The sequence below is a fragment of the Montipora capricornis genome, chromosome 3, assembly GCF_036669925.1.
Source record: "Montipora capricornis isolate CH-2021 chromosome 3, ASM3666992v2, whole genome shotgun sequence".
NCBI lineage: Eukaryota > Metazoa > Cnidaria > Anthozoa > Scleractinia > Acroporidae > Montipora > Montipora capricornis.
Genome location: NC_090885.1, coordinates 82,501 through 105,000, shown reverse-complemented (window position 1 = coordinate 105,000; position 22,500 = coordinate 82,501). Strand labels below are relative to the sequence as shown.

Below are 22,500 nucleotides of genomic sequence, written 5' to 3'. Positions count from 1 at the left end.
TTGAGTGGACCCACATTTTGTAAACCCATTCACACCCAAACGAGTAAAATCGTCTGGCGTTAGACAGAGTGGAATCTTCAAGACTCATCTCAGGGGGAAAAGGACCGATTAAGTTAAAACAGAACAGAAGTTTGGGGCTTAAACTTTGCTAAACTGGTTATAACTCGTACCCAGACCTCACTCTGTCAGAGATCTGGGTACGAGATTAAGACTTGGCCGAAGAAAATCTTGGCTAAGGCTTATGCTGTCGTATCCTCCCGAGGGGGGAGGGGGTACGTGCCGCTGGCCTCTCAGAACCCCTGCCCTTTATAATCTATTTTATGGCCAATTACAGACCCCATTCTAGTCACTTTTGGCTAAATGTAATTTTAGCGACCCCAACTTACTTAGTCACTTTCTGTTTATGTATAAACCTTACATAAAGCCTTTTAATTGTAATTTCAAAACGCGGAATGTAAGGCCACTAGTAAATATTAACAGCGCTACAGTTCCTTCTGTAACAACTTTTTTTACCGCGAATCTTTCCATTTTTAAATCTCACTAGCCAGAATTTTCTTACCCCCAAAATCCCGACAGTTTGCGACCCCATTCTAGTAACTCTGTTGAAAATGCAACCGCATAATATATAGTCAATCCAGTCGTGAAAACTGATGCGACCCCATCTACCGACACATCCCCATTAGCCCATTAATAGGAAGTACTTCCCCCCCCCACCCCACCCCGCCCCGGCGTATCCTGCCCTATTGTGTTTAGCAGCTTTTCGTCTTTGATTTTGCGTAGTTTACGTAGATGGTTGGATCAATGTGCGCGTGTGAGGTATTTGGAAACAACGTAGCCGCGCGATGATCGAAACTAGTCGCCATTCTTCTCGCGAAGAGAGAGAATTTCAAATTTATTGTTTAATTTTGATTTGTGTTTTCTGTGCCTATTTCCTCCTAGCTGTGTGCAAAAACAAACACAAGGATTGTGGGTCATGGGCGAAATTGCGCTACTGTGGGTTGTACAAAGATTTTATGGACCAATACTGCAAGCAGAGCTGTGGGAGGTGTTAAACGTTTTTGTTTAACACGAGCATTGAAAGACGATGATGTTTGATGATGATGATGATGAAAGCGAGGATGTCTGTGGTGATACAGATCTCCGGTTCGATCATTTTGTATTTATATCCATTTTTTCTAAATGATGTAGTAGTTAAAGTTTGAAGTTTCAGTGTAGTCAAAGATTTTATATGCGTTGTTGACATACAAGCAATATATTATTAGGCTATATCGTGATCGCTTGATGTTCCAAAACAATGAATAATTTAGTTGCAAACTGCCACTGTAAACTTAAGATATGATGAGCTTGTAAATTACATTTTTTTCTAACCTTGAAGTTTTTGGAAAGAGGATTTTTTACAAATTTTGCATTTTATGGAAAATGAAAGACCATCTTGACCATCTTGGTTTTTTGATGTCTCAGTTTTGGTAACGGTCCCCTTCTCAATTTCCCAAATCACTGCTGCTATTACAGGGGTTATCAGTCACACACGCCCCTCAACGACATTTTTTCATATTTCGAAAGTAAAAATTTAGGTGGACGTCAATCAAGTATTTGCATGACGAATTCACCTGCCGCCAAGAGAACAGGACTATTGTCATGGAAACATTTGATTGACGTCCACCTAAATTTTACCTTCGAAATATGAAAAAAATGTCGTTGAGGGGCACGTGTGACTGATAATTACTGTATCCCGCATTTCCGATTGGATACCCAAACAAACTTCAGACTGAGGCGAGACTCACTAACCAATTCTACGGCTACGTAAAAATGGAAATATGATTTTTCACACCGAAATATCACCTCAGTTAATGGCACAACCTAAGAAGTCGTGACGATGTATGAAAAACAAAAAATCGAGAGTCAAGCACGACTTGAACCAATAACAGTGCGATTGCACTGCACTCTCAATTCATGTGTGTTGACTGCCGTAAATCCCCTATTCTGCGCCCTCTCCCCTTTTCAGAGGAAGAAAGTTATTAAACTGCCCTTCTCTTTTAAGCCCCCGTCTCTCCCTTCCCACCTTATTCTTCATAAGCAAATTAATAAATGATAGACTGTATCAATTAACCACTACAGTATTACTTCAACACTTCATGAGGACGGATCTGGTATGGTGGACTCACGTGCTGGATTTGGTTCCCGCAAGTGAATAAAAATGTTTTAAATACCTTGTCATATCAGACAGTCATTGCTCTCGTCCAAAACACGAAGTAAGGAACCGTAATTCTAGTCTGCTTACTTCTTTTTTTGTCACTGGTAATGCGTTTCGCTAAATTACTGCTTTTCGTTCGTTCAATTCCATTGAAATTGGTATCACCAGAAACTAGAAAGCCAAGCGTTTTCAATGATATTTCATTTAACTGCATATTGTAAGATTTCAAAGAGACTCAATCTGTCAAACATGATGAAGAATTTTTGAAAGCGGCACAGCCTTTGTAACAGAATTCGCACTACCGCCCCGTTAAATGTCTCCTCCTTTCAAAAATTATTTCAAAGCTTTTCTTTCGTTCCATTCCATTGACATTGGTATCATTAGAAACTAGAAAGCCAAGCGATTCCAATGATATTCCATTTAACTGGATATTGTAAAGCCCTGGCCAAACTATTGAACAAAGTTGGATTGAAGGCTCCAACTTTGCTCGATCTAACATTGTTCGACCGTTTGGCCGCCCATGTTGGAAGATGTTCGTCCAACATTTTTTGTTCGATCAAATGTTGGATAGAGTTTGCTTTTGATCAAACATTACAACCAATAATTCTGCTCGACGCAACAATGTTGCAGTGTTTTGCCGCTCTTTCAACAAAGTTGTGTCCTGAATCGAGTCACGTTCGCGCCGCTAGCCAATCACGAATCACTATCTTATTTTCAAGCCTAAGCTTCTAGCATCATTTGCAACAGAGATAGCGGACAAGGACCAATGGGACGTCGTGGTTGTTGATGAACAGCGAGAAAGCTTGATCAGCGAGTAGGAAGCAAGGCCATGTTTGTGGGACACTCTTAGGCTCCTTAATTATTGTCGCTCTGAGATGTCTGATTCAATAGCATTAAAAATTCCTGCAAATTGATCCGAGCTCATAATCATGTATCTTGCTGAGAACATACCCTTTTCTACTCGTCCTCTTAAACATTCTTTGGTTTTTCCTGGTTTGATCATGAATACGTCCTTTCCGTCCTCAAACAGCTCCAGTAGCATAAACGCTACGCCATATTTTCAAATTTAGCGCCAACTTGAACTTGAATTCGTCACACAATGTTGGATAGTGTTTTGCCACTACCTCAACATTCACATCCAAAAATGTTGCATGTGGGATCCAATTTTGTTCGATAGTTTGGCCAGGCTTAAGTTTTGTAAGAGAGTCGATCAAATAAATATCATGATAACTGCTTTATTTTATACCGGATACCCTGATTTCAAGCTGTCAAGCTTTCTTGCTCTTGTTTCAATCGAAATTCGCTGCCCGAAACCAAGTTCAAATCTGCCAAAGCCTTGGATAATACATCCTCCTCGCCCGCCATACTGTCAAAAATTAGCCAATCAGAAATTTGCGTTTGCCAGCGAACGCAGAATTGAAACGAATGGGGTTCTTGTGGCAGGCGTTCCCTCTCCCCTCTCCCCAACCCCCCTCGCTCCCCTTCCCCTTCCCCGATTACGCCGGCCACGCAGGCTACACTGTTGGGAAGGTTACCACTTTTGACGTCTTCTTTGCTTCTCTCCCCACCCCCCTGATTCAATGTTGTGCAAAACTAAATGCTTTTCGTAGGAAATTGTAGTGTTATCTTCCAACATTGAATAGGGGGGAGGGGGGCTTTATAACAGATAGAGAAAGTGTTTTTTTGCGCCTTAACAGAAGCGGGTTGAAATACAGCTCTGGTGAGGTTCATTTATATAACCTTCCCAACTACCTTTGTCTAGGATTGTAGTCTGACATAAATAAGCTCCCCCGTGGGGGGGGGGGGGGGCGTTAATAGAGGATTTACGGTAGTTTCGTTTGCTTTATGCACCGTTTTACGGGTTATTTCAAACATAATAATAAGAAGAAAATTAAACCAAAATAAATGTTTAAAAGGTCAATGTCATTTTTTTTAAATAAATCGGATCAGAGGAAAGGAAGTCTCAGTCGCTCGCCCCATTCCTTCTCTGTGCTACTATTTGCTTTCGTCCCATGGTTTGGCCATTTTGCACGCATCCATAATCCGAAAATCAGCTTCGAGTTCTCAGAGTTCTGGAGAGTTCAAAAGCCCACAAGGATCTTGGAAATGATCCAAAAAGGTCAGGGACATGCTTCAAGTTATTTTCAGTGAGTGATTCGTTCAATGATGTTGCTCAAAAGGTTTGGGGATTCCCCGCAATATCCGGGACTTTCACATTTACTTTCTCTTTCTGGTTTGTGTTCCCAAGCGCATTTGAAAACAGTGGTTTATGTAAAATTTGGGGGGCAAACAAAGTGTATTATGGGGAATTCGAAAATAGAGAATTAAGCTTTGATTTGAGCTGTTCAGAGCGACGACTTAAGCTTTCTTTGCATCATCGATTAAACCGATCACAAGTTACTTCGACAATTATGGCAGCAACAGCATCTTTGCCTTCAAGCAGTCTTTCTTCCTCACAGAGTTTGAACAGTTCCGACTCAAGTGAAGGAACCTGTAGCTTTGTTGTAGTGGAAAAAATCTTGCCCTTGGATGAAAAAGTCTCGCAATTGAATGCAGAAGACAAGCAGGAGATGAAGCTTAATAATGAAAGTCCAGTGGAAGCCGGAAGTGTTTCCCAGGAGGATCTCATTCAACGCGTTCAAGGGTTGACTAAAGAGAACGAGGAACTTAAAGGTGTGCTGATTCAAAACAATAAAGTCCTTGAGGTAAGATCACACAATGAATTACCATAAGTGTGCAGGCGATTATTAACAATTATTACTTCTTAAAAACAGAATGCCTTCAAGAAAAAGATCCATACATACATAGGGTTCTGCTAAAAGCCGGAATCCGGAATCACAGGTTATTGTTTTACCAATACAGAGAGTAAAAACTATAAAACATTCATAAAGGCTAACCTTAGGCCTAAAAACGTTTGTTTAGGCCTAATTAGGCCTAAGGTTAGCTTTTATGAATGTTTTATAGTTTTTACTCTCTGTATTGGGCTTGTATTGGTAAAACAATGACCTGTGATTCCGGATTCCATGGTGAGCAAGGGTGAAATGTGGGTATTTGACTCGAGCTGGAGTCAAATACCCACATTTCACCCTTGCTCACCCTAGAGTCTCCAGTAGCTCAGTGGTTAGAGCATCCGTACTAGATCACGGATGGTCGCGGGTTCGAATCCCATCTGGGACTCGGATTTTTCCGAGTTCCCAGTGGGTTCATTTGTAACACCTTGTATTTGATATATTATTATTATTATTATTATTATGCTGTATCATTTCTTTTAATCAACACTAAGTAGCCAGCCAAGAACAAACAAAGTAGATGTTATCACATTCAAAGACAATTGGTGGGAACATAATAGACCATTTCCAAGTTCATGTCTGCCTCCCCTTCAAAGCGAGTCTAAGTGCGAAGTTTTTGTGATGGTAATTAGTTCTACTTTACATATGAATGAAAACTAATTTTCATAAAAAAAACTTCGCATGTAGACTCGCTTTGAAGAGGAGGCAGACATGAGCTCGGAAATGGCCTATTACAGTGTAGGTTAGGAGATTTTCAGGAGAGTGACACAAGATGACATATTAGTCATTAATAATAATTGTTATTTATCATGCATGTCTTGGGCCAATTGTTATTGTTGAACAAAGTCTATATTCTTAAAGGGCACATAATCAAATATTTTACATTAATGAATATATAATTAATCTTTCCATAAAGTAAAATTTTACCATTTTTTGTCATAGTGTTGACTTTTATGGTGCCTCCCACCAATGTGACCTGGGTTTGATTCCCAGATTTGGCGTCATATGTGGGTTGACTTTGTTGGTTATCTACTCTGCATCGAGAGGTTTTTCTCCGGGTCACAAACCAACATTTGATTTGATTTGATTTGCATTAATTTGTTGATTTCAGTTTACAGTGTCCCCAATTAGTGCTCCAGCGCTAGAGGATTAGAAACTTAAAATAAAGGTCCTTTCCTTTCCTTTCCTTAAAATGTGTTACACACATGCAGCACGAGTCTTATAGATTCTTTGTATGACATCACAAACTAATTTGCATAGAAAAAGGTCTCTGAAAACACAGCTACAGATCAGTTTGTGATATGACATTAGGAATACACTTTTTTTGTTGGTCAGATGAGCACTGGGGTAAATGTAGTTTTGCTAACTTAATATACCGGTATCTTCAGTAGCACACAAAAAGCAAGCATTTGTGGCAAAAATGTTAAAAATTTTTTGTTACAAAGGACAAATTATTATTGAAATGCTGCCTTGATTACTAAAACAGGACTACTTCAAGGCAGAAGGAACAGTGTTACAAGCTTATCATACCTCAAGTGAAACAACCCAACATGGTGAACGGGAAGGTGCAGACATCAAAAAGCTCAATGAAGAAATCTTGAATTTGACTCATGAGAGAGACTCTTACAAAAAAAAGTTGGATGCACTTCAAACACATCTTGAGGCAGCAAAGGTTAGGACACAATTTTAAATCTTTCTATGATTCTGAGATATCTGTCTATATTAGTTGCATTCTTGACTACAATTGGATGTGCATGGTTTTGATTATTGAGATTGATCTGTCACTGGGATAACCTACTGTATTTATCTCCATTGTGCATTTCCTGAAAACATCATTTCCAGATCAATGAACATTTTCAGGGGGAGTCTGAAGGGGTCTTCTGCATGGGATGCCGCAAAGAAAAGGGTTTTATGAATGTGTAATGCTAAGTTGGAATTGCCAGAGATATGGGAAGTACAATTAAGATCCAAAAACATTTTTTTGAATCAGTGGAAATAAAGAAGAGGAGATTTTGAAAGGGGCGGGAGGGTGGATAGTACATTGCAGAATGTGAAAGAAAAGCTTATAGTCAAATCCCATATTACTTAAAGTGCACCTAACCCCTAAATTTTTTTTTTGCTGAAAAAAATCTTCATGCTTTTGTGAGTATTTCTTCGAAAAAATTGTTGGAATTGGTCAAATCCTTGAATTTTTATGCCCCGTTGAAGTCGAGTTCCAAATGGATCACGACCGCGTAAATGGGGATCTGGGCAGAGTAGAGTAGAATTGAGGGAATAATTATTTTTAATGCTCCTTGAAATTTTTAATGTGAATGTCCCAGCTAGAAACATAGCAAAGCTGCTACGGCAGTAATGATGAATATTTTTTTGCCTGCACTGTTGAGTTTGACATCTGATGACAAGGATCCACTTCAATTTTAATGGGTAATCAAAGTCCTGAATACTGGCAAATACATCCTGAGTGGCTTTTAGGGTGTTTTTCAATTTTGTTCCAAAGTTCATGTAGTTGAATTTTTGCCTGTGACAAAACAATATACAAAACAAAAGTGCTCTGCATTTTTTGGCCTCATTTGCCCTTGGTTTCCTTCAAGAATGCATGTATAAAGCTGCACTACTGGTCATGGTATCTTTTGCCAGAAGCCATGACTTGCTAACATGTAATGCAACTGTTTAAGTATTGAGCCCATTGAGGTAGTATGTACATAATGTCTACAAAATAAAATATAATCAACCCTGAAATATAAACGTGTACCGCAAAAACATGGTATTTTCACTTCTTGCACCAGGGAGCAATCAAAAAACTTTTTTTTTTTGGGGGGGGGGGGGGGGGGACTGATGAGAAATTGGGGGGTTCTCCAAAAAAAATAGAGGTAAAAATGGGGGTGTTTGAAAAATATAAACACTTTCAAGGGGGTTACCTTAAATGATGAAAACAAAAATTGTCATTAGCCAATGTAAGCACAATTAACAAAATATAATATTCTGAAGTGTGTAAAATGGGGTTGACAGGCCTACATGACTTCCCTGTATGTGGTCTAGTTTCCTTTTCCTTTGTCACCTCTTTTAGGAACTTCCAGTAAGATTTCATTTAGCAAGGTTTTTTGGTTCTACATGTATGAGACTTAAGATTTGGTCTTTCATATTGCTGTTTGATATTTTTTTCCAAGAAAATAGTTCGTCTTGATGAATATATTTTTAGTTTCTTGGTGCTGATTTTCTATGCAGTAATGTGAATGTGACCTTTTGGTATTACACATTTGCATCAATTTAATTGTAGTCTCAACCGATAGGCTTTTCAGTGGTAGAAGAGTGTCATTCTGCTTTTAAAGCTTTGACCCGGGCCTGGGATCTTTTTGTTTTTGAACGCCTGCCAGGTTGTGCCATGTATCAGCGAGACAGCTGGCTTTCTAAGCTAAAATTCTTTGTTTACATTGCCTTTTTACTGCGTTTCTTAGCAAATCGTTATGCTCTTTGGAAGCAATTTTTGTGTTTTTGCGTTAATTTGTTTCACGCATTCTTCTGACTTCTGCAGCCACCATCGTGTATTGGTTTGTGGCCATGAGGTAGGCTGGGGGTGTCCCAAAGTTTAGGGATACTAAAAATGGTCCCTAGTGGGAGGCGTGGTGGCCTCATGGTTAGAGTGCTCGACGCCCGATCGAGTGGTCCGGGTTCGGGTCCTGGCAGGGGATATTGTGTTGTGTCCTTGGGCAAGCCACTTTACTATCACAGTGCCTCTCTCCACCCCGGTGTATAAATTAATGGACTAGCATCCCATCCAGGGGGGAATAGAAATCCTTCTAGTCGCTTCATGCTACAGAAACCGGAGAAAAGCACCGGCCCGATGGGCCTTTCTAGGCTCGTAACAGAAACTTTACGTTTTAAAAGGGAGGCCCTGAAAATGTTCAATGCAGCAAGTAGGGGTCCTTCAAATTTTTCGGATAGTAGATAATTTCTCATCAGTCCCCCCCCCCCCCCCCCAACAAGTTTGGGTGAACATTCCCTTACAGTGACTTTTATAGATTTTACTCTGTCTAACATCATGTGATCTTACTCTTCAATGGGGGCCAGTTTAGGGATGAAAAGATTAAGTATATTATTTTATAGTTGCTAACTGTTTATGATTTAAAATGAAGAGATGAAGAGTATGCATGGCATATTAATTCATGTGTCGTTGATGCCAATAGCCAAGCCAAGAAGAGGTGCTTGGAGATGCAGATCTGAAGGAGAAGTATCATAGAGTAAAGAAACAACTCTGGAAGTATCAAGAAAGAGATAATTACATCCAAGACAAAGAAAACGCATTGCTTGAGAAGGAAAAGGCCTACACTGAGAAGGTCAGTAGAAAAAATTAATGGTGCGGTACCTAGTGAAAGTCGTAAAGATGAAATTACAATGCATGTTTTTAACTGGGTATTTCTTTTGGTTGGTTTTCTGAGTAAAAACTCCATTATCTTGGGAAATGGTTACTTTCTGGTGTAAAACATTACATTTTAATTTATTTAGTTATTTATTTAGTTATTTATTTATTTATTCATTCGTCATTTATATACTAAAATTATACCGTGCACCGGTGGCTCAGTTGGTTGAGCATCGGGCTGTCATGCGGGAGGTCGCGGGTTCAAACCGGGTCCAAACCGCGGGTCCAAACCCCGGCCGGATCAACACTCAGGATCTTAAAATAACTGAGGAGAAAGTGCTGCCTTTGTAATTTCATCTGCAAATGGTTAAACTTTCAAGTCTTCTCGGATAAGGACTATAAACCGTAGGCCCCGTCTCACAAATATCTTCTATGTTCATAAGTTCCCTGTGGGACGTTAAAGACTACAAGCACTATTCGAGAAGAGTAAGGGATAAAGTCCCCGGTGTTGTGGCTGCCCTGTTCTCTCCAGCAGAAGTGGCCGGCTTGGCGATGATGTCTCTAAAAAGGCTTGTGGTGTATGAGGCCACTTAAGCAGAAACAGCCACAAGTCAAAAAGGGATTTTGCCAAGTGCTGGAACATGTAGAATATTGCTTACAGTTATATCCTTCGTTTACAGTTATATCCTTCGCCTGGACTGGCGAAAAGCAACAACTATCCCCATTCATACCGCGTTGAGCGTAGTAAAGTCCAAAGTATCACTCTTTGAGCTCTTCAGTTTACTGTAAGGAGTTTCTTTACTGTTTACGAATTTTATTATGGCTCGTCCGCGTGGCAGTTCGAAAGCTACTGGCCCTCGCCACCGTCGTCGGCAAAACTTCCCTGTCGACGGAAGTTCTTCGCCTTCGTCTTCAGGCCTTCAATCTGCCCAAAACTGGCAGCGAAGCCGAACTGATTTCCCGCTGGACAGCAGCCGTCGAACAACCTCTCCCAACCAAGCAGCCACCGCCTGGTCGGGTGAAGAAATCTACGTCAAAAAAACCTTCCCTTCTGATCGCGACACTCCTGGGCGGGCCGACGGAGTCGACGACGTGAGCGACAACTCATCGGCTGTTGGTTCTGTGGATGGCCTGGATGAGGACGACGTCGATCCTTGTCAGTTCGGGTTGTCAGCGCCACAAAGCGTGCCTCCCGTCCAGCAACCGGGTGCATTGTCCGAAGCCCAAATGGCTTAGAAAAATGGCTTGGAAAAAGTTGATCGAACGATGTCGCACTCGATTCAATGGCTTAAGAGCAAATGCACTTAACCTCTACAGTACCGAAATATCTGCTTCAATTAGGCAATTTTGAAGTATTTAAATAAAGCGAATCCTAACAATTTATTGAAAGCTAACCGAAGAAAAAGGCTTGGTTACTAAAAATGCCATCGACCGTCAAAAATTGCATCGCTTGTTTGCGAAAGGGAAATTAGCGACTCCGACACCGCACATCAAGTAGGTGAATCAACTGTTTTACACAATGATTGTCATAGTACGGAGTTTAAGACGTCGGCGAACTGACATACTGGACGTAGGTGAACAAACGGTAGGCGAAACGACCGTAATTCCCGATACAGGACACCGTTCGTTTGTCCGTCGACAGCCTCTAGTACCTGCCCGTCGAGCCCTTTGCCCACGGCAACTACAGCACCTCGCAGACAAGGAGCAGCTACTCCTCTGGGCCTCCATCGCCCTCTGGACAGAAATTTGGAAGACAGAATTCTGCGTGGTGAGTACATAGACTTCACTCTGTTGCTCCACGATTCCTTAAGTCGGCCCCAGGTTCCCCCAATCCAGCTCCGGTTAGATGACTCGGCCCCATGTTCTGCCTCACCACTGTCAGTGGTCCGCAAACGCGCCCGCAAACGCAAGCCTATCATTGACAATTTTCATAAGTGGTTGGATGCCTATACCGCCTACATGCTGGTTATCGTTCCATCGTATCCTCGAAGATCCCTTGAGTTGCTTAAGTACCAGCAGATCATAAGCAGGGCGGCTACTAAATTCAAGGGGTTAACCTCCCTTTCAGACGATGAACAGTTTCGCCGTAGAGCCGCTTACGACTTAACTTTATGCTGGGATCAAGTTGACCTTGAACTGTGGACCGTTACCTTCTCTGGACTTGCCAAACCGCACTGTCTTGTTTGCTCCAGCCCCTACCACAGCCAGATCGACTGTCCTGGCGCGGACCCGCCAAGACAGCAGCCCCGAAACGGACCTGTCTGCTTCCGATTTAACCGGACCTCTGGGTGCTCTACAAGTACTTGCCCGTTCCCACACGTCTGCCGCCGCTGCCGGTCCGCTGCCCACTTCATCGTCAACTGCCCTAACAGCATCTCAAGGACCACTTAACACCACCATACCTCTACCAGTTTCGGCGAACGCAGCAAGAGATAAAGTTCAGCTTCTTGCCAAGCACGGTTCACCTGTCGTAATTACCCCATTAATGGAGATGTTTTAGAGAGGGAACTTTCGTTCATACTTTAATTAATTGCCTTCGATATGGTACAAATGTCGGCTACACTGGTCCTCACAAATCAAGGGTATCCCCCAATCTGATTTCCGATTTTTTGATAGGAAAAAAGCAAATGTTCCTCCAATTTTTAAAAAAGGGAAAAGAGAGTTTGTCGAAAATTATCGCCCCGTGTCGTTGCTTCCAGCTATCTCTAAAGTTCAGGAGTGGTGTGTGGCCTCGCGCCTTGTCCCTCACGTTAAGAAGATTTTGTATCCTTTTCAACATGGTTTTCAAAAGGGAAAGTCTTGCGTTACTCAGCTCATTGAAGTATTCTATGACATTGGTCATGCGGGCTAGAATCAGACATAATTTACTTGGACTTTGCCAAGGCTTTCGATTCTGTGTGCCTGGCAAAGCTCGTGTCGAAGCTAAAAACGTTTGGAATCGATGACCCCCTACTCTTCTGGTTTTACTTATACCTAACTGGAAGGCGTCAAAGAGTGGTTATAAATGGAACTTTCTGTAATTGGACTGACGTTGGATCAGGTGTACCCCAAAGGTCACTTCTAGGACCGATTCTCTTTCTATTATTTGTAAATGACATGCCAAATGTAATTAACAGTGCGACGCTGGCTATGTTTGCTGACGATTCTAAATGTTATAGGATCATAAATAATGATGCTGGTTTTTCGAAATTGCAGCAGGATTTAGTTTCGCTTACAACTTGGTCCTTGTCAAATGAATTGTATTTTCAGCCTACAAAATGCAGTAATTTGCGTATTAGTTCATATCGTAGCTATAGTATAAATGGTATAGATGTGGAGGTTGTCAAAAAAAAGGTTTGGGGGTAGTGGTCATTGGAATCTTTGTTGATTCTTGACCTATAGTGTCCTCGCGCGCTCTGTCTTCTTCTCTAATTACGTTCTGCATATACTTGATCCTGTTTGCCGTTGCTTATGCGAACAGTTCCTGTAACTCTAAGATCCATGTTTCCGCGGCTTCTTGTTCTTCGTCGGTTAAGAACATCGTGTACAAATCGTGTTTACCTTTCATAGTGAAACGATCGCGACCGACGAAACATTCGAATCCCAACGGTAACTCTAGAAACCGGAACGGATAGCACAGAGATGACAGACGAAGCCAAAAGCATACGGCGTACAGCCAAAGCGAGATTCACAAGGAAAAGAAATGAACTCCTTAAATCAATAGACGCGAATCAAGGGCGCGAAATGGTTGGGGATAATCACCTAAAGCTTACCGAGGCATGGGATTCGAAGTTTTCTTCGGTTGCGATCGTTTCACTGTTATCAAACCTTTTATTCTGGGGAAGTTGTGCGGTTCAAATCCTAATAAGAAAATTACACGATCATGAAACATGCAGAAAATAGAGTGAACAAGAAACGATTCATATTTACCCAGTGACTTACTCAGGTTCACAACCAACGAAAAATTATTTTTCATTAGTATTAGGTCGTCATGATGACGTATTCCATTTATGAACTGATTATATATTAATCAAGTAATTAAGAACACAATTTCTCAACGAAACAATCTCAAATCGGCCTTTCGTCTTATTCCCATTCACCCGAACGATTGGCACCTGCTAGGTATCTACTGGCAAAGACAGTATTACGAAGACCTCTACCTGCCTTTTGGGCTTGGTTCAGCACCTTTCCTCTTTAACCAACTTTCCGATGCCTTGGAATGGGTTTTAACACACAATTACGGGTTATAGCGTGTCCTTCATATCCTCGACGATTTTTTCATAGCTAAGCCGTCTCACCTCCAATGCTTGGCTAGCTTTAGTACATTACTCCGTTTTTTCATGTCTGTCCATGCCCATGTTGTGGCATCCAAAACTCTGGGTCCCTCCCAAGTACTTGAGTTCATGAGTATTGAACTAGACACCACTCGTACGGAGGCCAGGCTTTCCGCGGACAAACTCCAACGCACCCGGGACATACTCCATTCCCTTACCACACGCCGCTCCGTGCGGCTGGTGGAGCTTCAATCCCTTATCGGTTCCTAACAGTTTGCTTGCAAGTCGGTGGTACCTGGGAGAACGTTTTTACAGCGCATAATTAACTTGACTCGGGGAGTACCCAACCGTTTTCACCACATCCGCTTGAACAAAGAATTTTTCAAAGATCTCTTAATGTGTAAAGCCTTCCTCGCCGGGTGAAATGGGCGCTCTTTTTTTTTTAGACACCACCGTTACCCCTTCTCCTGATCTAGAACTGTACACTGACGCCTCTGGCTCCTTTTGATTTGGGGGCTATTTCAATGGGCAGTGGTTCCAGCGTAGGTGGCCCCCCTCGCATGCAGCTTAACAGGGCTCGGGGTATAAGCATCGAATGGCAGGAACTTTTCCCCATAGTGGTGGCGTGCGCAATCTGGTTCCCACATTTCACAGGGAAACGTATTCAATTTTGGTGCGATAACGAATCCGTTGTGGGCATTATCAATTCGGGCCATTCAAAGGCTCCGCGCATCATGAACCTTCTTAGGTTCCTTATTCTAATATCCATGAAACATAATTTCTTTGTTCGAGCACGTCACGTCCCTGGGGTTTCTAACGAAATTGCTGACGCCCTTTCACGCTTTCAGGACGCCCGTTTCCGGTCAGCGGCTCCCATCCCGCCTTCGTTCATGACCCTCTAAGGGATGAAGTCTAAACTTACGCGAGGTGGGGACTAGCGTGGACTACGAACCGTACGTACAGCTCCGGAGAAAAACGCTTCCTCCAATTTTGCCTTATGAATAGACTTATGTCAAACGACGGGGACATACTCACAGCGTCTGAGGGGACGCTTAGTTATTTTGTCTCGTACCTCGCTGGAACAGTTAAGCATAGTACTATAAAATTGTATTTTTCTGCGGTTCGTAATGTACTATTGTTTTTTGTTTTTTGTTACATATCAGACTCTGAGAAATACATGAGAGCAGCCAAAGCCGGAGGCTTAAATGGCGTATGGTCAGCAAACATAATGTGAAGAATTTGCATGAATAAATGAAGGCTTTAACTAAAAAATACTTAAACAACTAAATATGACTACTTAATTTACAAACACACAGGATAATATAATCAAATAAATTGCATAAGTATAGTATAGTATAATTGTCTGACCTATAGAGTGTACAAAATTGGGGACAGGAGACTAGAATAAAACTACATTGTTTGTAAAATTAAAACTAAATACTAAACACTAAACAGGCCATACTACTTGTCTACAAAGTATGCAATTTAGTGCCAAGGGACTTGATCAGACTATAGAATTAAGGGGATATGAGTTCCATAGCCAATTTTTCAACAGACTAACTCAAACATTCAGAAAATGCAGTCTCAACTTTGTTTAAAAGTTACTTAATGTGAGGCTGTTGCGCACTGTTAACGGAATGTCATTCCAAATAACAGGAGCTTGCCAGGTGATAGCAAATTGAAACTTGTGGCTGGTTTTGTGCAGATTAAAACGTGAACGAGTCAAATAATCGTGATATTCATGATTAAAGTGAAGGATTGCGGAAATAGGAGTAGGTAGAATATTGTTAAAATGTGAGAAAACAAAACAGGCCACATGGAATTTAAAGATAGAATGGAGTGAAAGAAAATTATTCTTAGAGAAAAGGGGTTTAGAAGGTGTGAGTGGGAGAGAAAAAGTAATTATACGGATGGCTTTCTTTTGAAGTACAAAAAGTGGTTCAAGGTAAGAAGCATACGTAGAAGCCCAAATTAGAGTACAATAATTGATGTAATGCACGAAAAGAGCATTATATAAAGTTTTCAGAGTATCTAAAGGTAAGTATCGCCTTGCCTTGCACAAAACTCCAATTATCGTAGAGACTTTATCACAGACAACAGAGATATGCGGTTTCCAGGATAGATTTTCATGAATGATAATTCCAAGAAATTTGTCTTCCTGCATGCACACGTGTGATGGGGGAATTATTTACAGAAATGTTTATAACTGAGTGGTTAATCTGTTTACGACGTGGGTGAAAAATGATGAATTTAGACTTGTCAGGATGGACAGTGAGTTTGTTAGCATTAAACCAAGAAGAAACACGAGCGAGCTCTACATTAAGAATGGTTGCTAAGGTAGCCAAGTCATTATGACGAAAAAAGAAATTTGTATCATCAGCAAAGAGAATGATTGACAGGAGGTTTGAGACATGAAAAAGATCATTTATGTATAAAAGAAAAAGTAAAGGACTGAACCTCACATACATCCCCACATACAGCCGTATTATATGTAGATGCATGGTCATGAACCATGACACACTGTTGTCTGTGAGATAAATGGCTAGCAAGCCAGGCCAACGGGATTCCTCTAATTCCATAAAAATTTAGTTTATCCAGAAGTATTTCATGGTTGACTGTATCAAAAGCCTTCTTAAGATCTATGAAGACTCCGATAGTGTACTGATTGTTTTCTAAACCTTCATAAATATTATTGAAAGCTCTAAGATAGCCATAGCAGTAGAGTGATGAGGTCTAAAACCGTACTGGTGATGATTAAGGATATTGAACTTTGTTAGGAATTCCGATAGCCTGAGGTAAAAGAAATTCTCAAGAACCTTAGAGAGACAGGGGAGAATAGAAATAGGTCGATAGTTTGAGAAGGGCCAAGTTTATCGGGAAAAACACCATGCTTTAAAGACAGATTACAGATATGAGACAAAGGAGCAGCCAGTAAATCGATTGTTTCTTTGATGGGAGACATAGAAAGACCATCAACACCCTCACATTTGCTATTTTTTAGAGAATGGACAATAGAAGAAACCTCAGAAGGAGTAGTAGGATTGAGAAAGAAACAATTGGCATAGTGACCAACAAGAAAATCTTTATGAGAAAATTGAGTAGAGGGAACTTTACTGGCCAAAGATGGACCTATATTAGCAAAGAAATTATTAAATTTGGTTGCTATGTGTAAAGGGTCTGAACAAATATCTGAACTGTTTTTCATGTTACTGAAATGGTGGTCAGGTTTCTTTTCAGCAATAATCTACTTAATAACTGACCAAGTCTTCCTCAGGTCAGAGCCGACAGCGATTAGTTTTGCATGAAAATATTTTTTCCTGGCAACTTTTAGTAGGAAATTGTACTTATTTCGATACTTGTTATATCTAGATTTGTTAGATACAGTAGGGTTTATTTGGAATTGTTTATAGAGAAAATTCTTCCTGTTACAGGATACAAAGAGATCTTTAATAAACCAGGGTTTTGAAGGATGGGGGCACTCAGGGTGAAAGGTTTAAGTGGAAATGACTTATGGTATGCTGACATAAGAAGGCTAGAGAATGTATCATAGGAGTCATTAGTAGAGTCAGAGTTACAGACTTGAGACCACTAAATGGTTTCCACCTGTATGCTGCAATTGTTGTAGGGTTAACAAGGCGTGCCAATCGCTTCTGGCATATAGTGGTTCAACATCTAATTTTAGATGAGTGACTTGGAAAATTGGGAGATGATCAGATAAATCAGTGTAGAGAATGCCACTGGTCATACTTTGCTCAAGATTGTTTGTGAAAATATTATCAATCAGAGTTGCGGTTGAGGAAGTTATGCGAGTAGGCTTAGAAATCAGAGGATACATACTATAAGATAACATAAGATTGATGAACTCATTATAGTAGGTTGGTGAGATTGTGAGTTAAGAATATTGATATTAAAATCACCCATGAGATAAGAGAGTTTATTCTCAAAGCTGATGGTAGATAAGATGCCCTCAAGAGAGTTGTTAAAATCAGCAACCAATACATGAGGGGGTCGGTAGAAACAGCCAACAATGATATTCTTATCACGCGGTTGTATAATTTCCACAAGGACTGATTCATACAGTGCATTATTAGAAGACTGGAGATCAGCTCTAAGCTTGAATTCTAGGTGAGACTGTATATAAAGTCCAACCCCACAACCCGCTTTATGTTCTCTGTGACTAGAGATAAAATGATAGCCTGGAAAATGGAATAAAGCAGAATTAGACCTGTGTAACCAGGTTTCAGAAACAGCAATGACATAGAAGGACCTGTTCAATGTAAGAAGGAATTCTGATAAGTCATCAAAGTGTTTTGGTAGACTGAGGATATTAATATGAAGTGAGGAGAATGTATCAGAGGGGAGTGAAGACATCTCTCACATTTCCTGTGGCCACGGCGATCCTCTTCAGGAAAAACGTCTCTTGCAAAAGGTGCTACGGGGCATCCTTCGTTGCCAGGGCAAGTCTCGTATTCTTCGCCAACCTGTCACACCCTTTGTGTTAGCAGCAATCCAACCAATTCTTCGTACCTGGTTAGGGGAGCGGGACTTCACTATAATATGGGCTGCTTTCACCTTAGTTTTCTTTGCCTTCCTCCGTTGTAGCGAAGTTACCTATAACGGGATCTCCCAGTTTCGCCCCCGGTTTGATCTGTCTGCCGACTGTGTATCATTTCATCCTAGTCAGGCTTGCCCGCAGCAAATGTCCCTTCCTCTTAAAGCTTCTAACACAGACACTTATCGTCAGGGCCACACGCTGGTTATTGCGTGTTCCCCTTCACCGATTTGCGCAGTTACTGCTATGCGTAATTATTTTTTGGCCACCCGCCCGCGCGGGCCACTTTTCTATTTCCACTCAGGTCGTTTGCTTTCCACAATAAATTAAACTATGCATTTACAAAATGGTAATGTGGGGGCTCCAAGCCTTTTTTAAAAAAAACAATTGTGCCGAATACATGTGCGGCGACATTCCTGATAAATGTCTTTTCCTTCTGTGTTCTTCTGCTTCGCCAGTTAGCAGAACTGTGCGTGAAGGAGGAAGCTCTGACACAAGAGAAACAAAGGCACGAAGAGGAAATAAAGATACTGAAGAAACAGTTGGGTGAAACTCACGAACACGAAGTCCTTCTGCTGAAAGAAGATTTAAATACCAAGACTGAAGCAATGGCAGCTGTTCAGACCAATGAGAAATGTCTTAGGGAGCAACTCCTAAAACTCCAGCTGGAAAATCAAAATCTTGTCGTGGAATGTGAGAAGTGTAGAGCAGATTGCAAAAAGCAGTGAGTTCATTTTCGTTTGTCTTAAATTTATGTTTACATTTTGATGAATAATCAATTAACTTTGGATCTGGGAGTTTAAAATAGAACTGAACAGAGTTTATTTAGAAGTGGGCCAGAAAAATTGAAAATTTCCAATTTTTGTCTCTAGGTACACATAATTAAAACAGTTCTTGCGAAAAGTAATTGTGACTGTTACATTTAACCTTTTCTTACAGTTTATGGCTCATACTTGGCTGTCGTAACTTCAACATTTTTCCAGATTTTAAACTTGCCACTTCTCTGTTACTGGCCCAACGCCCGTCCTTTCTCGTGCTTGGCATTTCTTGGTATTTTGTTATCATTTGGCGAGTCACAGAGAAGTTAGTCGTTTCTATAGCAACTACATCATAGTCAACGGGAAACGAATATAGAGCGGTTCGACCAATCACAGCAGGTGCAAACAGCGCAATGAACCAATCCAAATTCGTAGCAATTCAGTGTAACTTGCAAGCTTGCTCAAAGCGCGGAAAAAATCGCGCGTGCAAATCACGATTAGTGTTGGTTTTCCTTCTCATTGGCTCATTGGCGAGCTTTTTAAACCAATCAGTCTTGATTGTCCAAATATTTATAAACATAATGTTGAATAGATATTAAGGCGTTCATACAGTTACCACCCCCCCCTTCCGGCCACCCCCCTGCCTGTAAGCAAATTGGGTGAGGCTCAGACTTTCCTCAACAGCTCTCCTGGCATTTTATATCTTTACCCGCAGTTCTATCCGGATGATCGAAGTCTGGGAATCGAACACTGGCCACATTGGTGGGAGGCGAGTGCTCTCGCCACTGCGTCATCTGCTGCTCCACGTCAATCACTGTCAGACTTAAGATAATTGTAGTTATGTAGTAACAAAAGGAAAGCATGAGAAATGGCCGCCATAAAAAGACAAGCAGAAGAAAAGCGACATAAAACCTCTGCCAGCAGGGTGCTCTCGAGGTCTTTGTTTAAGAAGAAACTTTGAAACGGGGCAAGGTCGTAGTAGTTTTCAAAACAGCTTTTAGGACAAAGGGGTCGAGCGATAGCCCTTCGTCAAAGCCATCACTTTGAAGGGCTAACGCTCGAAATGTCGGCTTTCAAATTTCTGTACAGTGGTCAATTAACCATTTCAACCCAACTGATGAACCCATTTCTGTACTTTTAGGATAAAACTGGGTAAATGACCAATGTTTTGAATTGTGAGTAAAATATCTTACTTACGACCAGACAAACTCGATGGTGTTATTTATTTCTATCAATTCAGACAAGAAGAGACACAATCTGTCAAGCGGCAGCTGAGTGAAACACACAAGAAGGAATACCTGCTGTTGAAGAATCAGCTGCTGAATAAAGAGTTGGCCTTGAAAGCATCTCAAACCAGTGAAGAACACATGAAAGCGCAAGTGACTCAACTTGTGCAGGAAAACCAGACATCAAGCAAAACAGTAGTAGTACTACTAATAATAATAACATTAAGTGTGGCCAATTGGTTAGTGCTCTTAATAAAAGTAAGTGTGGCCCAGTGGTTAGGGCGCTTGCCTTAAGATCCGGAGATCCCGGGTTCGAGAACCTCTCTGACCACTCGTTGAATTTGTTCCTGGTAGTCCCTGGTTCAACTTTTCAGCTGCACTTGTAAATAGCCAACTGGTTTGCCTCCGGCCAGTTGGGATTCTTAACAGTTGTTGTTGTTCTGTTCCGTCGTTTCGTTAACTGAATAGCCCCAATGGGGAGCGGTCAATTAAGTATGCATTGTATTGTATTGTAACTTTATTGAAGTGTCAATGGATTTAGCACAAGAGGACTAATTGGGGACACAAACAAAATTAACTCAAATCAAATCAAATCAAACGTTGGTTTTTGTGGAGAGGGGAAAACCGGAGTACCCGGAGAAAAACCTCTCGCAGCAGAGTAGAGAACCATCAAACTTAACCCACATATGACGCAGAGTCAGGGAATCGAACCCGGGCCACATTGGTGGGAGGCGAGTGGGGTGCAGGGATGGCGCAGTGGTGAGAGCACTCGCCTCCCACCAATGTCACCCGTGTTCGATTCCCTGACTCTGCGTCATATGTGGGATGAGTTTGTTGGTTCTCTACTCTGCACCGATCGAGAGGTTTTCTCCGGGTACTCCGGGTTCCCCTCTCCTCAAAAACCAACATTCGACTTGATTTGCGTTGTTTATTTCAGTTTACAGTGTCCCCAATTAGAGCTCCAGTGCTAGAACTACTAGACACTTAAATTGGCATATGACAGAATAAAGTTCAATCTCCAAAAGCGTTAAAAGGATATATCTATATTACACGCACGTAAGGCTTAACTTCTCGACAATATTCAGACTTAAACGGTTTACAATACACTTCTGAGACGATTCCACGCAATCCTGCTTCAGACTCAATAACTTTACCGCGGTCCCATTACAGTTGTCGGATATCACAAACTTGTCACATAACAATTCCTTTAACGGTTTCTAAACAAAAGGAAAAACATGGCTAGTATAATGCTTCGAATAACACACAAATGGTTCTCTCAAAACTGACTTACGTAACACGCTTGAACTTCTTCAGATTACAGGTAAAACTGTTAAGTCCGCCAAATGACAAAACAACATGGCGGGCATACTCTTACATGAATTTGGTTTTATCAACGGAGTTGATAATGTAAATTGGCCACCGTACAGAGATTCTAAAAGCTGACGTTTCGAGCGTTAGCCCTTCGTCAGGGCTAACGCTCGAAACGTCAGCCTTTAGAATCTCTGTACGGTGGCCAATTTACAATATCAACTCCGTTGATAAAACCAAATTTTTGTATACTACTTCCTCACCGACGCAGCACCACAGTTTCTTTAGAAACTACCCCCTTCATACTCTTACATGGTCTCCGAGCCGCGCGAAATTGGGTACTAAGGACCCAAGCTAAACCGCTTATTAAACTCGAACTTACATTACCCTCCCTGTTAAATGCATGACGAGTATTAAGGGTCAGCATTTAACTAACTATCAAGAAATAAAAAAAGGGGCGAAAACTGAGTTCTTGAAGCAGGGACATAATCAAGTACCCAGCAACAATGTTCGTAGAAAGTCCCTTTGTAATGACTACTTGGCTTCCAGATATCAACTTGAATACTTAGGTTCACACGGTCTCTTGAAACGGAATCAATAAACACGCTCCTCAGCCGCCACGAGATGAACACATTTGCCTATAGGACGCTCCAACACGGTGGTCTTCGTTTTCACTTTCACTTGGCGTAGGTATCCGTCACTGAAGCTCTTATTCAGCTCTTTCAGGTTTTCAATCTCTTGCGCGTAATGTTTCCTCTGAACGTACTGGATTAACGCTCGCTCCGCTTCCCTCATCTCAGTTACAGATAATGGCTGTATAGGGAGCCCTTTCGATCGCTTCTCAAGCTCCTTGTTCGCTCCAGATCGTGGTTTGCGAAGGTTGCTCTTGAACGTCAGAATCCAAGCGACAAACTTTTTCAGGGTATGCCACAGGGAAAATCTTTCAATCACTTCATCAACACGAACAGTAGCATCACTTACGCTTACTGTAGTAGCCAAACTTGTACCCTTGACCCCTGGGTCATCAACTGAAAGTTGCTCTGCCACCTCTTGTTTCGGCCAG

The 22,500-nt window shown here is 41.4% G+C and overlaps 3 protein-coding genes across 4 annotated transcripts in view; 2 read left to right on the top strand and 1 right to left on the bottom strand.

Annotated features, from left to right (window-relative positions):
* The window catches only part of LOC138041045 (zinc metalloproteinase nas-13-like), a 12,057-nt gene extending 10,626 nt beyond the window's left edge, over window positions 1-1,431 (top strand). Inside the window, exon 10 of the mRNA XM_068886821.1 lies at window positions 940-1,431. Coding sequence (XP_068742922.1) covers window positions 940-1,052 — 113 coding nt within the window. The 3' untranslated portion in view covers window positions 1,053-1,431. The remainder of the gene's footprint in view (window positions 1-939) is intronic.
* Window positions 1,432-4,200: 2,769 nt separating this feature from the next.
* Window positions 4,201-21,156, top strand: LOC138041043 (girdin-like). 2 transcript variants are annotated; one of them, XM_068886820.1, is made up of 6 exons: window positions 4,201-4,313; window positions 4,654-4,899; window positions 6,470-6,655; window positions 9,168-9,317; window positions 18,604-18,869; window positions 20,144-21,156. In XM_068886820.1, exons 2-6 carry the CDS (start codon window positions 4,765-4,767, stop codon window positions 20,421-20,423), a joined length of 1,017 nt encoding a protein of 338 aa, XP_068742921.1. In that variant the 5' UTR covers window positions 4,201-4,313; window positions 4,654-4,764; the 3' UTR covers window positions 20,424-21,156. The 2 variants fall into 2 exon arrangements, with proteins under 2 accessions (XP_068742921.1, XP_068742920.1); XM_068886819.1 differs by lacking the exon at window positions 4,201-4,313 and having other exon boundaries at window positions 4,406-4,899.
* An 875-nt stretch (window positions 21,157-22,031) lies between these two features.
* LOC138043158 (uncharacterized) overlaps window positions 22,032-22,500 on the bottom strand; it is an 834-nt gene continuing 365 nt past the window's right edge. Inside the window, exon 1 of the mRNA XM_068889297.1 lies at window positions 22,032-22,500. This exon is cut by the window's right edge and continues 365 nt beyond it. Coding sequence (XP_068745398.1) covers window positions 22,032-22,500 — 469 coding nt within the window.

What these genes read in the sequence shown, in the direction of transcription:
- LOC138041043 (XM_068886819.1), top strand. Translation starts at nt 4,606, where the DNA reads ATGGCAGCAACAGCATCTTTGCCTTCAAGCAGTCTTTCTTCCTCACAG. An exon ending in CACATCTTGAGGCAGCAAAG is followed by an intron (nt 6,656 to 9,167) that starts GTTAGGACACAA and finishes TGATGCCAATAG; the next exon opens with CCAAGCCAAGAAGAGGTGCT. An exon ending in AAAAGGCCTACACTGAGAAG is followed by an intron (nt 9,318 to 18,603) that starts GTCAGTAGAAAA and finishes CTGCTTCGCCAG; the next exon opens with TTAGCAGAACTGTGCGTGAA.